This window comes from Plasmodium malariae (assembly GCF_900090045.1).
Source record: "Plasmodium malariae genome assembly, contig: PmUG01_00_47, whole genome shotgun sequence".
NCBI lineage: Eukaryota > Apicomplexa > Aconoidasida > Haemosporida > Plasmodiidae > Plasmodium > Plasmodium malariae.
Genome location: NW_021638321.1, coordinates 1 through 21077, shown reverse-complemented (window position 1 = coordinate 21077; position 21077 = coordinate 1). Strand labels below are relative to the sequence as shown.

Genomic DNA, 21077 nt, shown 5'->3' with positions numbered 1-21077 from the left:
ATTATGTTTATAAAATGAGAGTTACAACAGTATAATAACTTCAGAATTTTAAAATATAACAATAAAATAACGAGAAAAAATTATTCAACATTATATTATTGTTTATAACTATAGTGCTAATTCAATATTTCTTTAGATAGTTAAATATATACTAAGTTAAAAATTTATAGATGAATATGTTTTATATATAAATGTCAATAAAATATTAAATTAACGTTAATGATATATTAATGAATAATATACAAAATTGCCATTTCGCTTTTATCATGATAGTAATCATCTAAAATTATTTTATATATCGGCAGAAGGCTAAATAAACATTAGGGTTAATAAATATAAATAATTTTTTTTTGCAATTTTAAGGAAATATATATGTATTTAATTTTTTTTACTATTTGTTATTCTTCGATATATATATATTAAGAATAATTTTAATATTATATTTAGGATACAACAATACATATATTTTATATAGACATTACTAATTCTTTTATATGCTCATTTTTTAAATAAAAGGAAATAAGAAATTTTTTTTTTCAGTATATAATTCATAAATTTAGTTCTAGTATTTAAAGTTAGGATTCAATTTATTACTTTATAATGGTAAATATTTATTAGTATAATTTTAGTTTTAGTAGAAGTTATATGTATCTTATTAATAACGTGTATCACAAAACTTCTCCAAAAAACGTGTGGACGTCGGCATTAATATTTTTATAACATTTACATAATTATTATCTTAATTGCATTTTTTAAAAATTACTTAAATATATATAAAAAAGTAAATTTATAAAAAGAAATTAGAATTTTTATTCTTTATAAAATTATATAAATACATTATACAATCTAGATTATTTTTATTTTAAAACCTTTAATCAATATCTACTCTATATATTATTTATTTTTATTTTTTATCAAATTCTTTTTAAAAATATATATTTATTTAAAAAATAAAGAATAAATTGAAATCGATACATTTAAAAATTATTTATTTAGAAATATTCATATATATTATACTTAATTAGATATTATAACCTTAAACATATATATAACAAAAATGATGTATTGTTCTAATTTATTTATAAAATAAATATTTATTCATAGATTACGTAATATTTTATAAATATTTTTTTTCATATGTACAGTATTCCGTGGAAGATTGAACATAGTACAAACACATAAAAAAACATATTAAAAAAAATAATGTTTTCTTTATTTATTATAACTTTTATTATAGTTTTATATAATTAACATCATTTAACAATAATAAATAGTTTAGAAAAAAAAGAAAGCGTTTAAAAATCATAATTCATAATAGGAAAACTTCGTTGATAATTATTATTACCTTTATATATAGAACAATATAATATATATATTTTATACGATCTATACGATGAATTCCACTTTCTAGATAAATAAATTCAATATTAAAAAATTATATATTTTTTTTTATTTTTAAAAATATTAAAAAAATATGTAATATACTTAGTGTAATATATTAAAATGTATATATATAATATATAGGAATGAAATCATTTTATTTCATTTTAATAATAATTAGCTTTTTTCTTAAAAGAACTTTAGGATAAAAATTATGTGATGTATTTTTAATTTCATTTTTCCTTGAAAATATTGTGAAATATATTAGAATAAGATATAATACATAATGTTCTTATGAAGGAATAAAAAATCTCAAAAAATAACTTTTGAAATACATATATCGTTTTTTATTATTAGAAGTATATTTTATTATTATTAATTTTTTCCTTAGAGAATATATCGGATTATTAAAAGCTTTAGCTCATGGATCAGAGAATTATGTTACTTTTATTAATTAAATATTTTCTGTTTATGCTTTTAACATGGATATGTAATTTATGGAATGATGCGGTATTATAAAATTATTGGAGTATATTTGTTTTATTCATATTATTCTAATTTTAATTATAATAATATTTTTTTTTTTACATTTATATCTTTAATTCAGTTAAAAATGTAATACTAACATTTTTTTATTTTAGAGATCCATAAATAAATCTTTGTATGATATCTTAAAAGTCAATAGAAAATTAGATATAAGAAATTACAGATTACTAGCAAAATGTAAGAAGAAAAAGGATTTAAATATTGTATCGTTAAATGAAGATATAGCAGATAACGGAGAGTGCGAGAAGAAAACAACATATAATAATGAAAGTGTGTTCACAAAACTAAAGAAACAATCTAATATATATCCATTAAATAAGGCGCAGTACTACACAGAAGTTATGAATTATAACAATGGAATTTTTGATGGAAAATATTTTCATTTTGAAAAGAAATGGATCAAGAAAAAAGATTATGATAATTTTCTCGAAAAAAACAGGAGAATTAGAAACATAAAATTAGAAAAAATAAAATTTAGAAGTTACGGATTCGGAATTGTTATATTTTTTCTCTTTTTCTTGTTTGGAATAGGATTACCAATATTACACGGATTTGAGTACTTAACGGATGTGTTGTCACCTATGAATAATCTTCTAGGATTAGCTGGAGATGGAGTAAAAAAATACTCTTTTCTAATATCATTTGGCATACTTATCATTATATTATCTATTATGATTTTAGTATCAATTCCTAAGATCTTAAAAAATAATGAAAAATATAAAAAAATTAAGTATATGACTGAGTGAATAGTATAATAAGTATTTCTTTTTCTGTAAGATTTCAATCAATATGATGTCATAACTGTGATACTTTTAGTGCTATAATTTTTATATTCACAACTATGATTTTTACAGTTTTATAGATGCACGTGCGTATAGCTTTTCATTTTTATATGGAGTGGTAATAAAATATATTCGTTCTTTTGCTAATTTCAGTGTTTTAATGTTTTTCATTTTGCATAATAAATTATTATTACAGAAAAATTAAATATTATTGCTTAATATTTATATTTGTTTAAAATATATTTTTATAAAAATTTATGTATATGAGGTAAAATTAATATAAATTTATTGATGTCGCTTTACAATTTATATTTAGAATGAAAAATAATTGTGCCATATTTTTTATCATCTTCAAGCTTAATATGATTATTGTAGTTCTAATAAGAAAAATATATGACTAGCTTTATATTAAAAAATATTATGTTTTCTTTTGTAATTGATGAAACTATGTAAATATATACTGTTACAATGATATATATATATATTTTTTACTCAATATAAAAAGCAAAATATTTATTTTATTAAATATATATATTCCTTTTGACTTCTTAAGAGATGTTAGTTTTTTTTTTTTCTTATGGTATATCTCGGGAATTATGTATATAATAAAATAATATCCATTTAAAACATGCCTCTGAGTTAAGGTAGAATGGTTAATATTTTTATTTTAGTATTGGTAATATTTTATTTTATTTATTAATATTATGTCTATTATTAAATATACAATTAATTTTTTTAGTAAATGAAAAATATAAATCTTACACATTTAAGAAAATGATATACCTTTATATTTATGTACTTAAAAAAAAAAAATTTTAATGAAAAATAACATGAATTTTAAGTATATTTTTTTAATCTATAAAAGAACATTTAATTTATAGCTTATACTTTTAATATATTGACCAAACAAAATTTTTTATTACTGAAATATATTTTAAATTAAGAATAAATTATTAATAATATGAAGAATTCGTAAGCGAACGAAGAGTACAATTATGAATTAATTAGGTTAAAAATATTTCAACATGGTATTGCATAAACAAATTAATAAGGAAATGTTTTATTATTATTTTTATAATAGTTGTTGTTATATACACGATTATGACGTTCTCAACGTATATATAATAAGGTAAAATTAATAACAAGTATTAAAAAAAATATAAAAAACTACATAAGATTTTAATACCTATTAGTAATATGAAGTACATGCTAAGCATTTTTGTCTTTACCAAATTTATGGTAACTATAAAGAAAAGGTCATAAAAAATATTATTGAGTATTTTTTCATCATCCACAAATTTTTATTTGTCCTTTTTATTTGAATAAGCCAATCTTTTAATAATGTGTTATAATTTTAGTATTACATATTTATTGTTTTATTATTTTGAATATGATATTGAGTATAATCCTAAAAAGGTTATGTTTAAATTAATAAGAAAAATAATGATATATAGTAAATTACAATACTGTATAGTTATATTTATTAATATATATGTGTGAATATCACAAAATTTATAATTAGAAAATTAGAACAACAGCTAAAATTTTTACATGATGAAAGAAGTAAGCCCCAATTACTAAAATATCATATGTATAACAATGTGTTTATAGTGAGTTTCATGGATCCTATAAAAGAGTAATTTTCTTTGAAAACTAAAAGAAAGAATAATTAATTTTAATATTTTTTAACCTTTACATATTATCATGTTACTTGCTATTATATTTATGGGAATATTTGCCGTATTCTTCCTTTTGTATAAAGTAAATAAAAAATAAAATATAGGAATATAATCACTATTTGTTACTAATATTATTTTAATGAAATATTTATAATTATATAATAATTTTATATATATATTTTATTTAACATATATCTACTTGTTTTCTGATCTTGGATATTATATTTATACAAAGTTATTAGGATAACAAAAAAAAAAAAATTACGAATAATTGTCCAATAAAATACATTTATGATTTATTAAAAATTGGACATGAGTATATCTATTTGAACTCTAACAAGAGCATGATTTTTGTCGCTTTCTTCCTGTAGAAAACTCCTTACTAACATTTTATATAAAATATCTTCCAGATAATAACAATAATATTTAAAATTTTACATAATTTGACAAAATTTTAATTCTATTCATTTTAAAGGGAACAAATTAAAATATACTTTTAAAATATAGTCTTAATTAAAACGTATATATTCTTTTTATTTTTTGAATAGTATATTTATTTAAGGATATTTATTTTTTTATTTATACAGTAATATTATCGTAGTTATTAATTCTTCTATTTCTTGTTTCTTTATTTTTTTTTAATTTTTTTTATTCCTCTTTTAATAAGTATGTAATAAATGTTAATTCATATTTCTGTGTAAAAAATCTACATTTACGTCATAGTTTTGTCTTATATATTTACGTTTTAAAATTATCTGTATTATATTCTGAAGAAAATCTAAAGTATAAGGGAATTTTTCCACTAATAATTTTTAAAATAATACTGTATTTATTTTATTCTTTTTTTTAAAATAAATTTTATAGACTTGTATTCATTTCTTATAGTTTATATTATTTATTAATAAATTCCAACATACGGGGAATATATATAACATTATGTATTAGTTTACCTACTGAAAATAATATAACCGTGAATTTTACGTCAAGTGATTCCATGAGGATGATAAGCTATGTTATGAAAACATCCTGTATAATTTCTATTTTCTACGGCATGTAGGTTTTTTAAGGATCCTCTTGTTTCTTGATATTTGTTAATTTCTATTATTTTATCCCTTCGTAAACAACTATGTATCAACGATTTCAATGGAGTAAACTATATGAAAATGTATGTATATATACTTAAAAATATAATTGTTATGTACTTATAATTTTTGTGAAAATAATTTATACCATTTTTGATAAAATATTATTAATTTTAAATATAATTTTTATTAATGTTATATAAAAAAAATAAAGTGAAAGATATTAGTAATACGATAGCTGCTGTTAGACTGGGAACAAATACGTAGTCTACTTCTATATGTGGTAATGTGTGTGCTGAAGTTTTTGCTACTTGTGGTAAATCGTTGCATGGAGAGAAATTATTCATTTTATCATCTTATGCTTTCTTAAAATTGAATAAATCCTCACAAAAATGGCTTTCGTTATTTCCTTGACATTCTTTGTAATTATCGCTATAAAATTTATAACATTTTTTAATATTGTTGCAAATTTTATTATCAGAATCACTTTCTTGACCTTTGTATTTTTTATAATCCTCATAATAACTGTATAGTTGTTTACGTTTAACTAAAAAATCATTTGGAATTATTTTTATATCTTGTATGCATATATTATTTATTTTTAAGGAATGTTCTGCATATTTGTTAAACCATCCTTCTTGCGCAGTGTATTTACTGTCTGAATTTATCCTATAGTTCAAGTTTTTACAACGTTTTGGGCGATAAGATTTATGATATTGTTTTATTTCAATTAAATATCTACCAATCTGTTGGCATGGGATAATAAAATCATCCTTCGAGATATTCATACATTCCTTTGCAGGATTTCCACCAGTTCCTTTACTATTCTGAGTATCTAATAGAGCTCTATTATCAAATTCATCCTTATATTTAATATATAATATCACAGTATTCGCCTAAAAATAAAAAATATAGTAATAATAATATATAAATATACAAAATAATATTTTAATAAAATAGATTTTTATATCAATTGTAGAACAAGCACTTGGATGCAATAATATATATAATAATTATAAAATATAAATTTTACATTTTCTTCTGTGTTCCCTGATAACATCGTATATAAGCATACGAGAATTAAATAACAAAATTAAATTGGTATCATATTTATATAAATGAAAAAACATACATAATATGTTTATATTTGGTGTATTGGTTTTTTCGTACACAGTATTTTTAAAAAAAATTTCTTATAAAAATTTCCTCTTTACTTTTTATTAATATTAAAATAGGGTAGTATACCTTGTACAATACAAAATAAGCGCTTTTAATTGATAATGTAAAAATGTGAAAAACAAGTATTAATATATTGCATATAAAAAAAAATGTAGAAAAAAAATGTGCTTTCCTATTAAATTATACTTTTTAGTCTAATATAATTGTGCTGATATGATATGTAACAAAATAAAGTGACTTTAGCTAATTTTCACGTGAATTTTTCATTATATTAAAATATTTATTTAGGATCCTTTTTGTTTTCTAATGTATTATATATAGATAAAAATTAACTATATATAAGATACAGAATTTTCTCTGTTATTTTATTATTAATTTTTTTATGGTTAAGATAATATCATTCTTATTATTTCATTTAATATTTATATTAAGTTATAATAATATATATATTGGTTAAGAAATTGAACTTTACGAATATCATTGAAATTAAAATTTAATAAAATAAAAAAGAAAACTGAACTAAAATGTAAATATAAAATATGACAATAAGTATTTATTTTTTAAATTAAAAATATAAATGCTCAAAAATTTTGTTTTAACTGTAAATTTAACATTCTATTAATAGAATATATCTTATAATTATAAAATAGTCTGTTTATTCTCTCCATTTTATTACTTATGGAAGTTAAAGTTTAACTTTCTTCTTTAGAAATTTTATAGTGGTATAGTATATGTTTTTATATTCGATGTATATAATTGTATGCAGAAAAATTAAATATTTTTATAATACAAATTTATATAATAATCTATTAAAAAAAAAAAAAAAAAATTTTTAATTTTAATACTAACACCTTTAATAAAATTTATTACAGATATCGTTTGTACTATCAGCATAATAAAAAATAGTTTAATATATCATTCGAAATTTATTACTATAATCTATATAACGTACATCCCATTAGTAAACTTGTTTAAGACACGTGTTTTTATTTCAATATATAATAAAATAGTAGAGAACATTAATATCATAATATTTTCCAATATTTTTTATGTTATTTCTATGTTATATATCGGCATTATATGTTTCATATGTTCTACCATAAAATAGTATTTAATTCATGATACACAGAGAATAATAATTAGTTATTTCTCCTTTTTTTAATGTACCATATTGTTGTAATATATTTTACGCTTATATATGTTTATTATGATATATAAAAAATACGTTACTTTATTTTAAATATATTAATAGATATAACATTCAATTAGATATATCTTAAAAAGAATAAGTAATAAAATAAAAAATAACAAATAAAAATTGTTTCTATTATTATTACTTATATGAAATGAATTGTTTTCTCCTTTTCAAACATTGCTGAAGTTAAAAAAATAGTAGAATTATTATGATTGTTAAGTTATATATTTCCTAGTGCATTTTCTTTGTTTATTATTTTTTTGCCTTATTTTTCATAACATTATCCTTGTATTTTCCATATATTATTTTATTAGTTTTTTCATAAAAATAATATATCTTTTTCTATTTTATATATATGCTTTCATTTAATTAATAATAACTGTTTGAATTTAATTATATATTCGCTTATTACTACAAATAATTGTAAGCAAATATACAAGCAATAGATTAATGTGTGCATTTTTATAATGATTATTATGCAATTATTTTATATTAACTTATTTGTTCATAATGAAATTATATTGTAAGATTTTCGCGTATATGAGAATATTTTTTAAAGTATTATAAAAATGTTTGTGAATTACATGAAAATCTGAGTATCAGTTAATTATATACAACATATTTTTCATTTCCTTATAATTATGTATATTTTATCAAGTGCACTATCAATTTTTATATTATTGTATTTATTCGTTAGTTTAAAATATAATTTTAAATCTATTTCTGTGTATTAAATCTTGCGCAGTTTTTTAGTATTTTTTTTATCTTAGAAAAAATTATACTACAGAAATATCCTAAATAATGTTTTTTTTATAGTGAAATTTAAGCTCATTTAATATTCCATTGTATGTAATAACATCCCCTCTATTTATATTAAATATATACTTTTTTTTTTTTTCTAAATATAATATTCCCCTACTTATTGAAGAAATGATAAAAAAAATTAACGGGGAATATTTTATGAATGAACGATTAATATGTTAATTAAGAAAATTCATGATATAAAATGAATATGCTTTCATTTTTTATAATTTGTTTTTATATTCTTGAAATATATTTAAACACAATGGAAGATTGTTTTACGGTAAAATATCAAGAAAGAAATATTTTAAAAATGTAATCTTTATATTTTCTTAATTATATATTTTTAAAATGTATCTTTGGTTTAACTAATATTAATGTTAGAATTAATAACTATATAAATAAAAATAAAAAAAAAGTGAAAATCCTGTACATTTTATTTCTTATGCTTTACTATGAGAGTAAAAACGAATATATCTTATATTCATTTATTAATAATAATAATAGATAACAGTAAAATATATTATAAAAGAAGCTGTAATTAAGAATTACATACGTAGACATTATCAAAGTAGTATAGTGTTGTTATCATGCATATTAAATTTGCATAATTCTTTAGAGTGTTCAATTAAAGTAATATGCTAACAAAAAATGATATAATAAATTTCAAGAAGAGATTAAGTGATATTTGTAGTTATAAAAAATTAGATTTAATTAGTTTTTACCTTAGCTTTTTTAGTATACACATATCGATTTTATGTTATTTTATATAATAAATGAATATGTTTAAATGTTCATCCTTAGTATGTCACTTAATGATAGAAAAAGAAATATGTAATGTATAATTTATTAAATTTTTAAAACTGTTGAATTTTTATACAGTATAATAAATGTATATTGATTAAAATTGTATATGTTATTAATTAGATAAATTTAAAAATATGAATTTCTAGAGTTATACATTCCACTCCATATTAATACTTTCATGTAATTTTTTTAAAATTAACATACAAATAATATTATGTGTATTTTGCAAAATTAAAAAGATAAATTCATATATAACAGATAATTTATGTAATGTTTTTAATATATTTATTAGACAAACATATTTATAGTCGAATTAGATGTAAACGTATGTGTAATAAATTCATATCAGATTTATTCTATGTGTGTATTAAGAGTTTATCTATTTTGTTTTCTTCATAAATAGTTTTATTATATTAATATATATTTGTTGATTAAATAGTAAATTAAATGATATAATCATTAGTATTAGAAATTTTTTTTTCCTTAACTTTTCGGTAATTTCCATATAAATCTATTCAAATATTTTTGTAAATTATATTCTTGTTTTAACTTCAATAAATAATAATTTTATATTTTCGCCAATGTAAAACAGTTTCATTTTTGTCGTTCAGCATATAAATAATTAAAATATGTACATCTTAAAAAAATTATGTTTATATAAATTAACTTTTGTTTTATTTTAAGGACCTCCTTAAGAATCTTTCTTTATGTCTCCAATTCTTTGTATGTATTGTATGTTATTCGAACTTTTATATTATTTTATATTTTTATATAATTCAAATGTTTCTTGAAATTAGTTTTTTCCTTTATGTGTTCTATTGATGCACATTCATAAATAAATATATATTATAAATAAAACAATTCATTTTAAAGAGATTATTGTGAGTTAATGGCTATATACACATATGTTATAAATATAATTAATCTGGCGCGCTCTTAAAAAAAATAAGGAATAACGAAACTTATACTGTTAATGACATCATAAAACTATCTTGATGTTATACCAATATAAATGAATTTAAATAACATAAAAAACTCTAAAAATAGATATAATAACGAATATTTCTGGAATGGAAATATAATTTTTTTCGCCAATTGTGTTATTAATTACGGAGGTTAAAATTACTATTGTTTCTAAGTATAAAATTTATTTTATGAAAGCTATTTTAATTTAGGTTTACATATTATTATTTTATTGTATTTTATTATATTAAAGATATTAATAAAAATCATATTTCTGTATATTTAATTATTTATTAGGTCGTAAAAAAATAAATCCACATAAAAATATGTTTTCCCCTTTGACATAGAATATTTAAGAATCTAAAATATCAAATAATATTTCATATATAGTTTCTGATTTAAATATAGATATGTGATATATTAAAATGAATTTATTTTAATTTCCAGATGTACAGGTTTTTATCTCATGACGTAATTACGGTTATATATATTAACACAAGTAATACATTATTATGTTCAATGGGAAATATGAAATTCAATGTATTATTACATATAATAATTGAAGTATTATGTTAAAAACATTATATCTAATAAATTCAAATTATATATATTAACGAAAAATTACATTTCAGAAATAGGAAATAAAAATAAATATTTAAAACTAAAAGCGCATTACATCATTATACAGTTATATATTTCACTTTGTATTTAGAAGTTTAAAAAAATATTTAAAATAATAAAACATGTTAAATTTTACTTAAAAATTAAATATCATAATTTATATATTAATGTAGCATATTCATTTCTCTTAGTCTCATATATGCACTTCATTCAATTTTAAAAATTTATAGAATTGTTTTATTTTTTACAACTTTGTTACCTACGTGTTAGTAAGCAAAATAGGGCTTATTCGAATATTTTATTATTATGAAATAGAAATATTTTTTCTCAGAAAATATAAAATAATTCTGGCTACAAATATTAAATATTAATGGTAGATATTTAGAAACAGCATTCACTTTGTGTAAAATGTATTTACATAATAATACCCGAATGTATGGTGATTATTGTAATTATATAGAACTAAAATATTATACATTTGCTGAATATTTAAATATAAAAATAAAAAAAATAATAAAAATCATTAATAAAATATTATACATTAATTTATATTTTATTTTTCTCAATATAATAATGTCAATAAAGTCATATAATTTTTCTAAGATAAATTATTAAACATTTTACATATGAATTAGCCATGAATGAACCAACAAATTTTGGTTTATATATGACAAATAGGTAGTTGTTATTGCCATAATTAAGTATAAAACAAAAAGTTTTTCATTGATAAATTATACTTAATAAATATTTTCATGTTTATTTAATTATAGAGAATCCATTAAATTATAGAGCACCGTTTAATGAGTATTTAATTATTAAATAATGGAATGTTAATTATTATTTTTATATACACATAAAAAAGGAAACTTTAGTAAAATGAAGATATCTATTTTTTTTTTTTTTTTGAATTCCATAAATTAGTGCATTGTGTCCTCTATTTAATTAATAAAAATATTATAAATAATTTTGCTGTTAACGTTAAACAAACAGATATGTAGTAAACTTAAATTTTTTTTTTTTTTTTAATATATTATGAAAATCATGGCTTGATATTGCAATATAAACATTTCATTTATTTAAGAGCGATATAAAATTAATAACAATTCGTGTGATTTATTGAATAACTTTTTATAGTGTAACAAATGTTTTATATATTTATATATTTATATATTTATTTATTTATTAAATAAATGACATATAATATTAAAATTGATATGTTAAATATGTAAATTTTTCACATAATATAAACTAATAAAAATGTTGCACAAATATAAACTAACACAAAACAGTAGAAAAAATATAATTAAATGTAATAATATATAAGAAAATATTGTTGTTTAAATAAAAAATTATATTTTTTTTTTCATTTAATATGTATAAATTCCCAAAGTACCATTTGTGGAATATTCTTTAAAATAAGGCACTTACGTATTTAAAATTATAGTTCATGTTATTTTCTACTGAAGTTCAAAATTATCTATATATTATAATAGGAAATACCTCCTTAATAAATAACATAAATTTGAAAATAAAATAATATATTCTGATGATAAATATATTATTATTTTATGTACCATCATTTAGTTATACAGATAAATATAGAGTCGAAGAGTACTATGGAAAAAACTTGTTTTATATTTGATTGCAATGAACATGAAATAAATTATATTTAAACATGTTATAGTAATATAATGTATGTGATATTATTGTTATATTTAATTAAAGTTATTTAAGCCGTTTGGATTATATATTTTCGTTCTATATATAATATGTTTAATACCAAATTCATTATCCCTAGCAATGATATTTCCTATTGTGATCCTATATTTTATCACATAACTAATTGTTTAATTAATATACTATAAAAATTATTACATATGCATTAATTCTACGTTAATTTATAAAAAGTATTTTTATTATTACAAATTATTAGTACACAGAAAATCTTATTTTTTACCTTACCTAGTGGCAGTGTTATATATATATATATATATATTGAATTATCCTTACATAAAATATATAGTTGATTTTGTCATAATAAATATCATATATCCTAAGTATGTTAAGCTTTAATAATATCATTAATATTATTAATTAATATTAATATATTTTTAAACCCAAAGTTTTTTATCTTAGCGACATTAAAAATTTCCACAAAAGAATTATTAATTAATTGTAGGGTGTTTTTTTTACCTCGTTAAAATAGTTAACACGAATAATTATATAGGAATTTTTTATAGTTCTTTTAGAAGAGTACTTAGGTGTATCCTATTAATTTGCAATATTTTTATTAAAAGAATTATTCTATACTTTTTTTTTTCTATATTTTTTTAAAACACTGTATATTTAACATTTGTATTTATTTATTTGATATTTTTATTGATCATTATAAATGAAAATTTATAAAATATAATTATTTTAAGTACTATATTCTATATGGTATGTCTTGTCATTTATATATGACTGATAATTTTTAGAATAATGACTACATATTTGATTATTTTTTTCATCTAATTATTTAAAAATTTTTATTTTTTTTTTTTATTGATGACAACATCATTTTTCATATGATGTAAAATAGTATTAAAAAATACATATTTGTACGTACAACACCATTAAAGCACTAATTAATTGTCATAATTAATTAAAACAAATGTGGAAGGGCATTTTTATTTTTAATTGAAATAATTTATAGTTTAAGAAAAAGAAAAAATATATAAAACAATACAATATATGTTAATGTAATGATTGGAAATTATTAAATAAAATCTTACTAAGTATCATATGAATGTGCTTCTAATGTGTATAACTGATCTAGTGAAAACCTTATAGGATATGGGATCCAATGAAATTCAGGATATTAATTCGATTTATTGGCAAATTCTAACAATAATCCAATTTAGAACTCATTTATATAATTCCTACGAGTGTCAAATTCATTTTTGAAATTTTTCATTTTTGTAAAAACATTATTGCTCTTTTGTAAATATTCCTATTTATATATTATTTTATAATTAGTCTTGATTTTTAGTATGTATTTAAAGAATCTATGTATTTATTGATGTATAAATATTTGTTAGAAACATGAAACAAACATTTTATATTAAAAATATAAAAAAGAAAATATTTTTAATCTATATTTATTGAAAAATAAAAAAAAAAGGAATACATAAATAAGTTATAGTTTTTTCCATGTAACCGATATAATATATTCTATAAAAATTGAACATTTAAATGAATAATTTATTTTTTTTATGTATTTTCTTCTATAGATAGTATGAATATTATAAGAATATTTTGAAATATAATATCATTTTATATTTAACTAGTTTTATTTTTATGTCTAAAATATAAAAATATTTATATGATATAAAATGTATAATATTTATTAAGATATACATATATATAATAAAACAATTCGCTTATTATATATATTCTTAATAAGGAGGAAATTTAACATTCTAAAAGTAAATCAAGATATTTGAATATTATTTCTTATTTAGAAAAAGAAAAAAGCTTAAAAATTTATTTAAGAGGAGATATATGGCTAAAATATAGAACATAAAAATAGATAGATATAATAAGTGTTTCAAAAACTGAAAGAGCTCATTTACACATAAATATTTGGCATAATATTACATAATTTACTTGTTTTTTATATTGATTTTTTAATTTATATTTATATTTTTTTAAATATTAAAAATAGATTGTTGTTTATTTTATATATAAATGTTAACACTCGTAAACATTTAAGACCGAATTGTAAGAAATTATAAAGTAAAATAAATAAGATTCTTAATAATTATTTAAGAACAATAATAAATATACCTTAAAATAATAAAAATATTTTAGTGTTAATTTTATCATCTTAAAAGTAGAATTAAAAATTTAGCTGATTTTTCTCTTGTTTAATTTTTTTATTGTGCACTTGGAATGTAATAGTTCCTCAGAGCAATAGTAAAATGCTATATTTAAGATTATTATAATAATTTTTGCTATAAACAATGTTTTTAGAATTATCATCCTCTTCTATATGCCACGTAGGAGAAAAACTTGGGCATAATATATTTTTCCTATTAAAAGTTTTTTAAATGAAATATTATTTGTATATTTTTGTCGACTCAATATGATATTTGTATAAAATATATTCCCAATACTATGTACAGCTATAAGTATAAATAAAAAATAATACATTTGCTCTTATATTAGATGAATAGAAAGATAACTATATCATAAAATTAAGTAAATTATACTTTTATTCTTTCTTTTTTGTTATATACTTATCATATCCTGTATATTATATATAAATTTCTTTAATTTGATGTAATTTTAAATAAACGAAATTATATGCAATATTTCTTTGAGAATTTTACCGTAATCACTTTTTTTTTTTTTTTTTTTTTTTACTATAATAATATTTGTACTAAAGGTATATAATTTATTAAAGAAATATTAAAACATAAATTAAAGGAATATAAATATATGTCATACAGAAATAATGGTATGGTTTGGACTTTAATAAAATTTATAATTTTCAAAAATTAACGTAGAAAAATAAAATATCAAACTATATTTGACTTTAAAGTATATATTTCTTCATATAATAGGTAATATCATATAAATAAGTCTTTTTATGTATAATATAGTGAATAAAAATTATATGTGCATTAACAGAAAACAAATCATGTGTTAAGATAAATGTACCATATATTTCTGTACTACATATTCTTTTTCATTCATTATTCATATTATTATATTGTTGTAATAATAAATAATGTTTAATAATAATTTCTTCTGGAATTTTATATTGATAAATTTAAAATTATTAATAGGATAACAAAATTAAGCTTAATTATTATTATTTGAACATAGAGAATAATATATTGTCTACCTTCTATATAATGTACGTTACATAATATACATACACTCAATATTTAGAAATAATGAAATAATGTATTTAATTTTTTTTTTCATTCTTATAATATTAAAAAAGAAATAATTTATTTATTGTAATAAATTAAATTCTTTATTTTTATTATTTGTTCGTGAATTAAGACTATTTTATTTTAATAAAATTTTTTCTTTGTAAAGGTTTTTAAGATAAAATTATATAATGCATTTTTAATATTTCTTTTCTATGTCATCGTTATGAATTATATTATAGCTATATAAATTTTATTATATTTCTATTAAAAAAAAACAATAGTAAAAAACCTTTTTAAAGATAAACATAGTATACATTATTATTAGATGTATACTATATTATCACTAATTCTTTTCTACTGAATATATTAAAATAATAAATTGTTAAAAAATGAACGAAAAAAGCAAATCATTATTTAACATTAAGTTCTATTTGTTTATCCTTTTATCTTTGATATATCATTTTTGCAATGATATGGTATATCACAAATTTTTATGTGTATCTTCATTATGCTTTTTATCTCCATTTTATTTGTATTAATATATATATATATTTGTTTTCTTTGCATAAGAATATTCGCTATGGTAAAAAAATATTTATTTTTTATTTTTTTCAGAATCCGTTTAATGAACTTTTGAATGAAATCCGTAAATATGATACAAAAATAGATATAAGAAATAATAGAGTACTGGCTAAATATAAGCAGGATAAGGATTTAACTACTTCAAGGTTAAAGGAAAATATGGCATATAATACAAAATATGAAAAAAACGATATATATAATAATACAAGAGGGAATATAAGAAAAAACAAAAATTCTAATAAAAATTTATTAAATAAGACTCAATACTGTATTGAAGTCTTGGATTATAATAATGGAATGTTTGATGGAAAACATTTCCATTTTGAAAAAAAATGGATTAAAAAAAAAGATTATGATAATTATGTTGAAAGAAATAGAAGAATTTGTGATATAGCTTTGAAAAAAATAAAGTTTAAAAGTTATGGATTCGGAATTGTTTTATTCATTCTTTTTTTCTTAGTGGGAATAGGGTTACCTATATTGCGGGTTTTTGACTTCGATGAGAATTCAACTTTTACACCTTTTAAGACTCTTTGGAAATTTATATATGAAGACTCAGGTTTAAAAGCAATTATAGAAGTAACAGAATCACAAGCAGTAGTAGGAGGAGTAGCAGGAGTACAATATTTTTACCTAGTAACATATGTCCTACTTATCATTATATTAGCTATCTTGCTCATCCTTGCGATTCCTAAAATATTACGAAATAATGAAAAATATAAAAAAATTAAGTACATTTCTGAATGAAATAAATAATAATAAGGAAATATTGTTAAGTAAAATTGTCATTAATATGATTTAAGAACTTGATATATTTTATTATATATTCTTAATGATCATAACTATGATTACCATAGTTTTATAAATATAAGCGTATATACACAGGATTTTCGGTGTACCATAGTAAAAAATAAACTTAACTTCTTAATTTTTGGGTAAATTGGAATATTATAATGGCTTGAAACATAAATTTTAAATTATTAATTAAACTTTGTTACATGTATATGATATAATATATATATTTGTGAATTTATATGAATTTTTATGAAAAATATATGTATGTCCCTTATAATGAATATATACTGTAAAAATTTATATACTCTCTTTGAATATTGTGATATTTTATATTTTAATAAATAAGTACTTCTCTATATAATAAATCTTGTTCTAGACTAACATTATTACTGTTCGTGTTACTTTGTAAATGTGCTATAATTTTCATGTTAACTATAATGTGACTTCTTTTGTATTTTATGAAATTAGTTGCATATATTTAATTATATTGATATATATATATATATTTATTTATTTAATCTATGTACAAACATATTTTTATTTTATATGATATGTTTTATCTAAAATATGTTATTCAATATGCTAATTGTAAAATCGTTTTTAAAAAAATTGAAAATTTTTGAATAATATAATGTTAAAATGATATATAATAATAAATATATTAGTTAAATATAGATTATATATAACTGTTTACTAAATTAGAGATTACAGTTCATTAAAATTAAAGTATGACTTAATCTTTATAACTTTATTATTGTTCCACATTTAGTTTTTATTTAATTTTGAAAAAAACATTTAATTATATAATATATTAGAATAAATCAATAAATATATATTATATTGTTTTATTGTTTTTGGAATTTAAAGTTGAAATTAATGAATTAATTTATTTAACAAATTAATACACAATACGTAAAAATCCTTACATTTACATTTAGATAATAGTGAATTTCTAATGAATTATTACATATCTGTAAAAATCTAAATTATCCTTAAAATTTATTAAATTAAATATGTGTTTTCTACTTACTTTTCATTATATATAGGTATTTATTTAAACAAGTGTATGATGTTATCTTAGTTGTCTATAAGTATATTTACTAAATTTTTCATATTATTATGAATATACATAAAAATGCATTTAGTTCATATTGAACATTACTAATTCATTCATATTTATAAATTAAATTTTTTAAATAAAATAATAGTAAAAAAAAGAAAATTCTTTCTTTATATAAAATATATCAATACAGGTTTAGATTTGGGGCCTGAGTTTTAAGTTATTTCTAGGAAGTTATCAAATTGTAGAAATGCGTTTTCTTATTCAATAGAAACTTTGAGTATTTTACTTTTCTTTAGTATATTACTATGTTGTTATACTGAATTACGGAATAAGTGAATCTATCATCTTCTAATAACGTTTTTTATTATATTTTATGAACTTTTTCTTAAATAACTATGAAAAAAATAAAGTGTTAACAAAATACATTATATAATTTTATTATTGATGGAATTATACTAATGTGTAACTCTACGTAGTCTATTTTTGCTTAGAAAAAGTTAAAATTAAAATGGAACTACATTTTTCTTGATATTCTATTATTTTCTACTATAATTTTGATAAATATGTACATATTATTAAAAACAAAAAAATAAATAAAATAAATAGAACTTAAAGATATTTAATCTACAAATAGTAACGATGGAAAAACTTAAATAAAAACTATAATTCGTTTTTACCTTTAAAAAATATATTGTTTCTTATGTTTCGTAGTATACTATAAATTCGATCTTTTAAAAATTTTATGGGCCACATAAAAATTTCCATGTTTACTTAGTGAATAAGGAAAGAGCTATAAATAATATAACATGAAAGGTTTTATAGAATATTATTTTTTTCATTTATTATTACTATTTTTATAATAACATAGTAGTATTTATTATTCTTAAATAATAACATGGTCTTCCAAAACATGTAAAAAAGTTATAATTATTATTAAAAAATATCATTTGAATTAGATATTATTATCTCAAAATATGGAATTATATATAATTTATCTATACATTCTATAGTATATGTATTCTATATGTTCTATCTTATATATAACCTCAGAATTTATAAATATTTAAGAATCTTATAATTACTTCTTAATTTGTTTTAAAAAAATATTAAGAAATATTTTTTTAATAACCCTGCTATATTATATTAATAAATTATATATTTTAAATATTTGAGAATGCAAATTATTTTATTTTAATGAAAAATATTTCTTTAAGCATAAAATTAAAAAATAATTCTAAAATATTATTTATAGTTATTTTATTTGTATCTATTATCAAAAACATTATGTTCATATACATTTCATTATGTTTTTATGAGACATTAATAAAATTTTTTTACATTATAATTACTATGCTATATTATTAAATGAATATTATACGATTGTTAATTTTTTTTCTACTGAATACATTAGGATATAGAAATATATATCATGGAACAAGAAATTAAGTTATATTTTTTTATTAAAGTTTCTCTCTTTATATTTATTACTTGGATATGTCATTTTTCCAATAATATGGTACTATTACTTAATTTAAAGAAATATATATTATTTACATATTTAGTTTTTAATTTTTATTTACACTGTTATTCAGTACGAGGATATTTATTTATATAAATAATATATATTTTCTATGTTTTTTAGAGTATATTTGATAAATTCCTTTATGGGAAACGAACCATTGGAAGTAAATTAGATATAAGAAATTATAGATTAATAGCAAAATATAAACAGGATAAATATTCAAATTTCTTACATTTAAAAGAAGAGATACCTAATAATATGATGAAGAAGGAAAAAGGTATATGTATAAACGATAAAGGAGATATACGAAAAATAAATCAATCCGATGCACGTTCACTAAATAATACTGGAAGATATAAATTACATAAGAAAAATAAGTCTAATATATTTGAGACTATAAAATTATCTCATATAGAAAAGATAATATTCAAAGAACTTGATTATATAGATTTTGTTAAAAATAACAGGACAATTAGTGATAAAACTTACAAAAAAATAATACGTAAAAAATTAGCTTTACGAATTGCCATACCTTTGTTATTGTTTTTGTTGTTGTCAGTATCGATGATAATAGATTTTTCTTGCTTTCACTATTTTAGAAAGGGACTGTTTTACGCATTACGTGTATGGCTTGGAGGTTGGTGGTACGGTTCTTTAAATAGTTTGCTGAAAAACTCCTCTTTAAATTTTTTATTTAAGTCTACAAAACAAATAAAATTAAAACAGTGGATTAAGAAAAGCGGTACGTCGGTGATTATAAATGACTACGATTACGTATATGGATTTTATAGATATCTGTTATGTTTAATATATTTAATAGCTTTCTTAATATTGAGTGTAACACTTATATTAGGAATGGTTTATTATCATAAAAAAGTTAAAAAATATCAAAAAATTAAGTTCAGAAAAAGGTAAAATGTACAAAAGGAATATGCTTCCTTGTTTGATGAATACATTAATATGAATTAATACCTGTAATATTCTTAGTGCCCTGCTTAGTAAGCATAACTATAATTGCTTAAATATTATAAATACGCTTACATACAGGTGGACTTTTTCTATGTACAAGAGAAAAATATGTTATTAGTTTTTTAGTTAATTTGAACATATTAATTTTTTCAAATCGTATTATAATATATTTTCTCAGATTAATTA

General features: G+C 18.5%; 2 protein-coding genes and 2 pseudogenes across 4 annotated transcripts; 3 read left to right on the top strand and 1 right to left on the bottom strand.

Annotated features, from left to right (window-relative positions):
• Positions 1-1803: 1803 nt before the first annotated feature.
• Positions 1804-2672, top strand: PmUG01_00075700 (fam-m protein; the record flags this gene model as incomplete). Its single annotated transcript, XM_029006389.1, has 2 exons — positions 1804-1890; positions 2022-2672. The coding sequence occupies 2 exons, from the start codon at positions 1804-1806 to the stop codon at positions 2670-2672; spliced, it is 738 nt and encodes a 245-aa protein (XP_028859243.1).
• A 2697-nt stretch (positions 2673-5369) lies between these two features.
• On the bottom strand, positions 5370-6529 carry PmUG01_00075600 (annotated as a pseudogene). Its single transcript has 3 exons — positions 6503-6529; positions 5703-6365; positions 5370-5540 (listed from the first exon to the last, which is right to left on the bottom strand). Coding segments are annotated over exons 1-3 (861 nt in total).
• Positions 6530-16349: 9820 nt separating this feature from the next.
• Positions 16350-17289, top strand: PmUG01_00075500 (fam-m protein; the record flags this gene model as incomplete). Its single annotated transcript, XM_029006378.1, has 2 exons — positions 16350-16436; positions 16576-17289. The coding sequence occupies 2 exons, from the start codon at positions 16350-16352 to the stop codon at positions 17287-17289; spliced, it is 801 nt and encodes a 266-aa protein (XP_028859242.1).
• A 2689-nt stretch (positions 17290-19978) lies between these two features.
• On the top strand, positions 19979-20837 carry PmUG01_00075400 (annotated as a pseudogene). Its single transcript is given in 2 exon segments — positions 19979-19984; positions 19998-20837. Coding segments are annotated over 2 exon segments (846 nt in total).
• Positions 20838-21077: the final 240 nt, after the last annotated feature.